The 10,124-nt window shown below is 38.7% G+C and overlaps 1 protein-coding gene across 2 annotated transcripts; it reads right to left on the reverse strand.

Annotated features, from left to right (window-relative positions):
- Positions 1-5,859: 5,859 nt before the first annotated feature.
- On the reverse strand, positions 5,860-9,265 carry LOC149827692 (type IV inositol polyphosphate 5-phosphatase 7-like). Of its 2 annotated transcripts, none has more exons than XM_090018212.1 (10): positions 9,206-9,265; positions 8,956-9,043; positions 8,542-8,610; positions 8,366-8,414; positions 8,126-8,263; positions 7,370-7,994; positions 7,042-7,235; positions 6,785-6,893; positions 6,215-6,363; positions 5,860-6,085 (listed from the first exon to the last, which is right to left on the reverse strand). In XM_090018212.1, exons 1-10 carry the CDS (start codon positions 9,233-9,235, stop codon positions 5,860-5,862), a joined length of 1,677 nt encoding a protein of 558 aa, XP_089874338.1. In that variant the 5' UTR covers positions 9,236-9,265. The 2 variants fall into 2 exon arrangements, with proteins under 2 accessions (XP_089874338.1, XP_089874337.1); XM_090018211.1 differs by having other exon boundaries at positions 8,126-8,230; positions 8,324-8,414.
- Between the last annotated feature and the right edge of the window lie 859 nt (positions 9,266-10,124).

Below are 10,124 nucleotides of genomic sequence, written 5' to 3' on the forward strand. Positions count from 1 at the left end.
ACATATACAAGATTTATCTAAAAAAAATATATAAAAAGGTAATTGGTACTCATAGTTGGGTGCCTTCAATAGCATTAAGCATTAACCATATATATATATATATGTGTGTGTGTGTGTGTGTGTGTGTGTGTGTGTGTGTGACATTTTGAAAATGACATCATAATTTCAAAAGCCAATATAATCTTGGAAGTTCACGTTATTAATGCAATGTATAAAATGTTTTTTATTATATATTCAATATGGCCATTTTTTAACACTTAGCCCATATTTTGACATTTTTAAATAAAATTTCGTAATTTGCGTGACGTTTTCCCAATTCTCATGATGGTATGTGTGTGTCAAGCAATGTAATGAATAAGTGATATCTTGAAAATGTCGTGATCTTTTCAAAAGCCAATATAAGCTTGAAAAATCAACGTTATTAACGCAAATATTCGCAACTCTCTCTCTCTTTCTGTGTGTGTGTGTGTGTGTGTGTGTGTGTGTGGAGTTACAAGAGGCCTTGAGCTAAGGATTCAATAGTCAAATCCCCGTAAACAAAAAGAAAAAGTGATAAAAAAAATACAAAAAATGGTTACATCTCGATCCGTAATGGAAAAAGGTGAAAAAATAAAGAAGGGGGGCAGATGTATAGCAACTACAGGAGGGGGATGGCATTCAGTATTCCACATTGAATGTTGAAATATGGGGCATAAAAACCCTGAGACAGATTGGACACCTTTGGACATATTTCCCCCTCCCCCCACAGTCGGTGTACAGTCCTTTTTTCCTTTTTTTTCACAGCACCCCAAGAAAATTGTACCATACCATGCAGGCCTTCCCCACTAAATGCGCCCATATTAATATGTGCATATGGTTGCATCATCCATGTCACCCTACGTCTGCATGCATGCATGCCATGCATTGTGGCATTTGCATGCACTCATGCAAACCTAGGCTTTTTGCCTTGCTAGGGTACGTATAGCCATGTGTACATGGTCCCATTGTCTCAAAAAGTATGGCCCAGATTCTTCCTCCTTGTTTTTACCACTTGATCCAGCCGTCCAATCTCATTAGACAACCCGGCTACTGTTTGTCTTCTTATGGGTTAGCGTACATGGTACATGCCTGGGGATGCAAAAGAGTTGGATATGGAACAGCTAAATACATGAGGGAGTCCAATTCAGTCGCATTCCTAACCGCCAAAAATTGCAAAACCTCCATCCTGGATCCGACCCATTTGCATTCCCATACATGCATGCTGACTATCGATCCTTTTTTCATAAGCAGGAAAAAAAAACTGCCCATTTTCTGTTTGTCAAAAGGTACCATTTTTTTTATAAGCAAGCTGGGGTTAGACAGACCCTACCAGTTATGCAATGATACCATTGGGATTCGAACCTTCAACGTCCCAACACAATGTGCACTAGCTGTTCCTACCAGACAAGCGGAGCCCCCGTCGGTATTCAAAAGGTACAATTGGTTGACCCCATAGTGACAAACGTTTTAAATGGCAATTTCTCGTTTTTCAAAAACTTGTGAGAAATTGAAAATTTTTCATAAATCTCGCATTTTTTGGCAAAATCTTGGCAATAAAAAAATTAAAAATATAAAATTTATTTTTTATAAGAAACTATTAATAAAAATTATTTAAAAATAAAAATACATGTTTTTCACGATAAATAGTTGTTTAAAACGTAAATATTGCATTTAAATCGTGGTATTTATGTTTTCTCATAAATCTCGCAAAAAAATGCCGTTTTAAACTTTCAGGCAATTTCTCACGATATTATCGCGAGATTTTCATAAATCTCGCGATATTTGTCACTATGGTTGACCTGTGCTCTAGACACGCATCGGTCGGCATAAAACTCCCAGATTTCCCTTGCCTATCGAAGAATACACCCCAGCTTCAGCCTTGCAGTGAGGGATACACGTCCAGTTTCGAACTCGTGACGCCCCCTTCAACTTTCGACTTCAAGAACCACTTTCTAGCTAGATGAGCTGAGCATTCACGGGCTCATACCTATCCATGCGTGATACGTACATGGGCATGCATGATGCTATTTGAGAATGAAATCTCTGATCTTCTGAATGACCAACATGTTCTTACTCATTAAGGTTGGTTCACGAGCATTGGGTGGGTCAGTGACTCGGTTCAACTTGGCTAACCCAGAGTATCAATAAAAGAACCTTGTTTCTCTTTTGGATGAGCAATATGGACACATTTCTTAAGAGTGGTTCATTCGTATTTTGCTAGCGAATGGTCATCTCAAGTGAGCTAGGCACAGCGAACAAGTGAACCCTAGTAGAGTCAGTTCTAGGTCGCGTTTGGGGTCGTGGCCATAGACAGGTTTTGGCTAGGAACCTTGCCTGTTGATTGTTAACTTAGTTGCCAGGTCATAATGAGCCGGACTAACATGCATCAGATTCAGAGTAGAGTTGGTAAAAGTGGTGGTAGGTCGTTTTTAAACTGCATTTGATTGCAGAAATCCAAGGCAGTCTGAGATCTTAGGGCTTTGAGATCTCAAAACCGTACATCTCTGGCCCCCCTCCATGGACTTCAGGATGTTAGATCCTCGGATCTGAGATCCCTCACGTCTGCTTGACCCAAGGATTTGATGTGTGGCCTCACACTATATCCAACCTAGAGGATCAAGATCCAGGGCATTCAAATGCACCTTTAAGTACATCATTCTCTGTTAAGTGACCGGGGTTCTCGGCCAGGGTCCTTCATAAAAAAGTTTGTGGTTCACATTCATGGATCAGTTGGCCAAATAAAAATACTCATGCAAGAACATGAAGGTCATGGTCAAAATAATTAGTTTCTGAAAAGTAGAAATAAACCAGCTCCAACACTAAAATTTGAAAAAGAAAGGCTAACTTCATTCATGAAACTTGTATAATTATGTTTGTGTTTGTGCTTGAGAGAGACATTTTCATGAAGGATGGAAAAACCACAATAGGGATCAGAGAGACCTAATCTTGTTGGCTAAGCCTGCCATACTTACCGTATAAACCCGTTGGTCCTAGGGAGTCACCAAGCTTCAGTTGGATCACCTTGCCTCATTAATGCAAGGGGCTGACGTTCATAGGAATGAAATCCTAAACACCCACCTAGTGGACAAGGGCTCCCTCCACTGCACCATACCCTTTGGGGCGGGGGTGGGGTTAGAGTAGGGTGGGCATCGGGCGGACTGTTAATGGACCGGCCCGGCCTGGCTCAAACCCATTTGTAGGTTAGTTTTTTAATAAAATCAATACATTAATTCTTAGAATAGCAAAAAAATCAATTAAATAAAAAAACATAAAATTCAAAATTTCACATCATCCAAATCAAAAGTTCATAACAAAATATTTTGTCCATGGCATAGCAGTTTGCAAGTTGAAGGAAGGTGATTGAGAAAAAACTTTAGAAAACCTAATTCTTAATTAGTGTAACTAATTAGGTAAACATTAATAATTAACAAATAGCAAATTTTCATGCAACTAATTAGGTAAATAGTAATAGTTATCCAAGTTACTATGTAATGGTTAATTTTTAAAAAAAATATATTATTAAAAAATTAATAAATAACTCAGGCCCATCAGGCCAGCCCGATAGCCCGTACGAGCCAGGTTTTGGCCCGGTACTACACAGGCCTGGGCCTAAAATCATGGCCCAAACTCAGCCTATGGCGGGGCTGGGTTGGCTTGCCCCATCGGGCTACTCGACTCGTTGCCCACACCTAGATTAGAGAGAGAGAGAGAGCCCTCAAACCTATAAGTTTTTAAGTTAAAAAAAAGATATGGGGACCACATGGTTTAAAATAAAGCCAGGGTAGATGAGATCAAGAAGGCCCATAAGGGCGTGTTCAGTTTAACCCATTCAAAAGGATACAGGTGTAAAAGGGAAAGAGATGGTCAACAGATACGCCAACAGGGTTCTTTGACCAGCAGACAAACAAGAAACATAAAAAGGTCAATCAGCTCAGGATCTCTCTCTCTCTCTCTCTCTCTCTCTCTCTCGAGAGAGAGAGAGAGAGAGAGAGAGAGAGATCAAAATCTGAAATCCCAATTGTCTATGAATTCTTGTCATAGTTTGGCAAGCGTCATGCTTTATTCTTAAAACCAGACTGAGGTGATCATCAACAGTCGACTTTTTCAGAAGAGAGGGCAGAAGATGTTGCAGATCAACATTACATATACACGTTTCTTTATGCTTGTGTCATGAATATACATCCGCATCTTTCTTTCTTTTTCTTGCTTTATTTATTTCTTTTCCCTTTTATACAATATTTGAAATTAGTGCCAATATTCCAGAGCCAACCCCACACATTTCCTGGAGTTCTTCATGCTCCAAAAATAAAAAAATAAAAAATAGAATGAATGCTTTATTATCTTGGTCACAATGTACAAGTCACATAGATTTTGAGATTTCCACCCTGCAAAAGGAAAAAAGAAAAAGGTAAGTTAGATTTGAATAAAACTGCTAGTTAGGTGCTTTAGAGTGTTACTTGATGATTGGGCCAAGTTTTTTTATTCAAAAGTTTGATGAATAGTTTGTCTGTATAAGTTCATAAAAAATTTACTTTTTTTGAAACTTGCTGACGTTAGCCGTATCATAAATGGTATAACTTTGGTCTAGAATTTTCACTTGGCAAGCAGGTGTCATAAGATCGATGCTTAACAGTATTAGATTACAATATTCATCATAATGAAATAATTTAGTCACCTAGAAGCCAAGATAGTAAATGGTTTCCCCACTTTTTGCATGGGATAAGGATATATGATTAAGACGCCTGATATATAACTCCTTCAAATAGTTTGATTAACAATTGTAGCATACTCTATTATGAACATAGTGAAATGAGTTAAGGGTGTAAAGATATACTGAAAATGGTTGATAATCACCATGATTAAATTTTACCTCAAGATCAAGGGCCAAGAGCATCTGCATATATCAATCTCATGATTGCCGTCCATCATTCTGGCAGCTTCTCCTTGCAGTATCACTATCAAAACAAACCAAACGAAGTTTGTAATAGTCAAGAGATGACAAAAGACAGAATTGGTCCCAAAGAGAGACAAATTGGATGAAACGCAACCCCTAAGCTTTAGAGACTTCACAAAGAATCGAGAGAGAGAGATGTTGACCATGGCAATGATTAGTTGGGTGGCCATCATCAATTTAAAATTTTGTACAGTTTTCTATGTTGCATTCCACAAGAAACCTCTTTTTGTAAAAAAAAATTCAATCAATTGATTTTGAGAAGAAATTTAAATGGTTACCTCCTCTATTGGAATAGTGAGATCATCTAGATAACCCTTCAAAGATAGATCCAAGATTTCTGAATGGAAGTTGATGGTAGCTCAACAAGAATCCTAGTTCAGCCACAACAATCTCCATAAGCATTGAGATATTGAAATATTGGCATTTTACATAGAAGTGAAGTCTCAGTGATTATGGAAAACAAAAAGTAAATGATAATAGAAAAATTAGTCTAACAGTTCTTAAGACCATTTGCAAAGACCAAAAATACATGCTAAAAGGGCCATACCCAGTGCAGTTTCGTATTTCGAGGTGCTAAGGAGGCAGTCTGTAGATAATCGTAGCCTTTTGCCTTGCGCACAAAGTGACTGTCCTTAGGACTCAAACTCACATTCTCATGCTGACAGCCCGAGCACTTTACCATTGCACCAAACGATGACACTCGAGCAAAGCTTGCTCCGTTACAAAAATGTAATGAATTCCTTTGCGCAGAGATCATGTTTTTACATTTCATAACTCTGCAATAGGAGCCAAGAAAAGAATATGAGTATAAAATCGGTTAGAAATTTTATGTAGAGAAGAAGCTACGTGCTCAAACCTGATTCCGAGTTTGGAAACCCTCTGCTTGTCTAGAAAAAACTCAGTTCAGTGTAACCATGAGTGTAAGGCAAAAGTTCTTCAACCTCAACTCTAGCACTAGAGCATGCCATGCTATTCGTAAACAGATTATGGTTAATAGACTCTACTTCTGCACTGAAAATGCTATATACAGGCCTGTGATCAGAAAACCTGGACTCACCACGAACATAGGACAGCTGATTCAGACCCCTACCATACCACAAAATCCGATCACACCTACAAGAAAGAAATGTCAGGCTGAGATTACTAACTCGAGAAGTATACTAAACCAGAACTCAACACCACAGAAGTATGCTTGAATCTTGTTTCCCAAAAAGAAAGTAATATCATCAGATGTGGCCCCACCATGCAGGTGTGCGTCGTTTCTCCTTCGGATGCATGTCATCTCCGGCGTATCGATCTGAATTATTCATATATTTGTAAGTTGGTGGAAAGTATATTCTCCCTTCATTCCAGCCCTGGAAAACCCTCCCTCGTTTCTTCTCAATCCTAAGCTGCAGAAAAGTGTTTGAGAGATTTAGACCTATATATTTCCACCAAGCATATGGAAATGATGGAAGAAATAAAAAGAATACTGAAAGAAGTCCAAAAATCTATCATTTGTGACAGTTATAACAAAAGCAAATCTTCTCAGGAAGTTGGAGTGGCATCCTGAGCCAACTAGTACAAACCAGAATAGAAACAGCCAGGGAGTTTCTCAGCTCAACTCACTTGTATGGGGGTAAGGTGGAAACAGAGAAATCACCAAACCAGACTCCATGGTGACCATGAAGTTTGGACTCGGAACAATTTTAAGTATAACAGTCATCCATTACCCAAGTTTCATGTCAACTCATCATACATGGTTCATAACCAAGATAACTTCATCCATAAACCTCATCCAACCAAGAACTTCTCACAAGGCTGCTTACCAACCTGATCATTTTCCAATAATGTTCTCCAGTTGTGCATTTCAACAAGCGCCTTCGCAGCTCGATATGATAGAGCTATCCGGTAATTCAAGTCACCAAGCCAAATGATTCGACTGAAGCAAGACAGATAATTTGGTTTCAATGAGCAGTCTTGGTAAAATTGAATTTGGGGACACAATTTATGTTCATGGAAAATCAAAACATGGTACTGGTTCAATTGCATAAAGAAAACTGGATTCGTTCAAGTTTACGACGACTTACTCATGATCAAGTATTGTTTCAGGAGAGTTCTCATCACCCAGTCCATGGACACAAGGGAATCGAGTCTTCCTCAGTATTTCCATGACATCTGAGTTCCTTCTTAGCTCATCACCCTCTTTCTGCCCTGATGTCAAATGGCTACAAATGAAGCAAAAGCTTGTTCTGTGCACGGACATGCTTATTGAAATGGAACCCTGAAAAGCACAAGAGAAGAAAATGAAGAAAGAAAATACTTTAAGCTAAAACCAGAACTAGAAAAAATAAAAATTTACAAAAATGAATCAAATAATGCGAATACGGAAAAAATGCCAGCAGCAAATTTTTTTACCTTATTTCCAAGATAACCCATTAATCCTCTTCCCACACAAGAAACTTTCAGGTTCTTAACATCATCCCTTATATCACTCCTCACCCAAACCGTGAGAAATATGCCAACCATTTGCTTGCTAGCCACCAAACAGTACTGAGAATGACCTGTTGATCTATCTCTTTCCTCAACCATGGAATTCGACACACCATAAGATAGTGGTGAGAAAAACATGGCACTTGGAGAATCACAGCCAGCATTTTCATCATCTGAGGAACCCGATCGGAAAGTGACATCGCAATCACTGGGCCTGTTACCGTACATCACCCTATCACAAACACTGAATCGCCGATCAAGCCTTGGCTGAGGCATCGAAATATCGTTATCCATCCTCATGCTTCGACTAAGAGACTGGAAAGACCGGCGATTGAAGAAAGATGTGGTCTTTTGCCTTGAACCTTCAAAATCAGCATCCAATTCCACGATGGGATCAGGCACAGGTGAAGGCATATGATAGCCACCACTGCCGCTTGTACCAGGAAGATTATTCAGAGTTTTTCGGATCAATGATAACCATTTTATAGCAGGGCCACTGTCCTCTGAACCTAAGACATTCCCCGCATTCAGAGGAACTATCTCTTGAAAACTGCAGGGAAAAACCAAGAATAAGAAACTTCCTTTTTCTTTCTCCAATTGGAAACAGAAAATGCTTGTGGTATATGAGCAGAAGAAATACGTCTAACAAAGTGAAATGAAACCAACAAAAGTCTGTAATACCCCAAAACGTAAATGTCTGCAGGAGGAGAGGTATGAAGCCAATCATTGAGACTCAGATAACTAGGAGGTGATTTTCCACCTACATTCCATGTTGCTACAAATACCCTGATAAAAAATGAATGATAGAAATCACCAACACTGTGAATTCATGGAACACTAATCTCTCTCTCTCTCTCTCGAGATCTTCAAGTTCAATACCTATAGTCCTGAACATCAGTAACTTGAGCAGTGGTATCAAACTCAAACTTTGGTCTCCTATAAATCTCTGAGTTTCTCTTGGATGATCTCTCTGTAACAGGACAAGCAAATCAAATCAGAAAATGAACAGAAATTAGATACACGGCACCGGTAAGAAACTCAGAGAGAAGAAAGCTTAGGATACGAAAAATAGTCATTGGATTAAACTTGGGTCTAACCTGTTTTGCTTTTCTTGAGTGTGCAACTTTCCCTCTCCGAGAAACTCTTCCTCCCTTCCCCATCACCAACTAAGATTCAAAATTTGCGTGAGAATCCAATCATTAGTGCATTAACAAGAAGATCCCTTTTGAACAATAGAAATTAAAAACATAGCTTAGAATGCACAGAAAACATGTTTTTGAGACGAAGAATGAGGACCATGAACAAGGAACCCCAAATACGAGAAACTAGAAAAATGCAACAAAGATATAACTGGGTAATGATTGGAGAACAAAGAAAGACTCAATTTTTGTGAATGGATTGTGGGCAAATCTTGTTTTTCTCACGATCAAAGATGCCTTTGGAATATAGGAACAAGAAACAGAACCAGAAATGATCTTTGGAGGAAAATAAGGGAATAAGAAGAAACGCACCTTCTTCAACCACATCATCAGCATGAAAATCATGAGCTTTGCTCTTGATATTGAACCATTTTCTGACGAGTGACTTAGACCAGGAGAGCTGAGTCCACAAACAATCATAGAGATGCACACAGACAAAAAAAAACAAGAAATCAGAAAACGAAAAAGAGAGAAGAAACCAGAATAGACCCATTTCAGCAAATGTCAATCAATCAAAGAATGGAAATGAAAAAATCTGAAAAAGATGGCATGTTTATGAGACCTTGCTCTTCTTCTGGCTCCCATCTCTCATTTTTTTCACTAATTCTTCATACACTCTTCCTTCTAATAAACAATGTTGGCCTTTTCCCCTCTCTCACCACTCTGTAATATACTTAAGATAGGTTTTGGTGTTGGCTTAAGAAGTTAAAGAGTTAACAACACCTTGATGGAAATAACTGAAGAATTTGAATAAAAACAAGGTTGGTTCTGCCAAAAATGAAGGCCAAAAATAGAAGGGAAAACAAATGAGATGAGGGGTGATCTCTAAGAAGAAGACAATGCAGAAGGAACTCGCTCTCTCCCCCTTCAAAACCTCGTTTTGAGTGTGTACAGCAAAGTGTGGAATTTGAAGGGAATAAAGCGTAAGGGAACTCTCTCTTGTTTCTCTCTCTATCTCGAGGCTTTTACTCAAAATCCAAGCAAGATGTTAGTATCGGACGACACGTATCGCTAGAAAATCGATAGATACTAACCTGAATCGGTTATTTTTAATAAATGTAAAAATAACTTAAAATTAATTATTAATATTATTTTAATAGTTTTAACACGTATCACGTTCTGATTAACACAATATTTTTTAGTTATTTTTTGGCCGATTAAGAATGATACACTTGAGTATCCGTATCAGCCGATACACCTGAATCATTGGCCAAACGATACAGGTCCGATTCCGATACTGGCAACCATAGACGGTCAGCAAGATAAAAAACCACCTCGTTTCTCACATACAAAAACTGCCCCGGAAGCTGCCCGGGTGGGACCTACATGGACCTTTCTCATTGAGCTAGCCTGCCCGCGGTCAGGGAGAGGGTGGTTAACTTTATTTTTCGTGTACCCTTGTATCCGGGGAAAAGCAGTTAAAGGAAAAAAGAGATACAGAGAGAGGCTGCTAGAGTCTGAGACTGTGTGTGTATTTTGAA

This window comes from Nuphar pumila, chromosome 10 (genome assembly GCF_984573655.1).
Source record: "Nuphar pumila chromosome 10, dmNupPumi1.hap1.1, whole genome shotgun sequence".
Taxonomy (NCBI): Eukaryota; Viridiplantae; Streptophyta; class Magnoliopsida; order Nymphaeales; family Nymphaeaceae; genus Nuphar; species Nuphar pumila.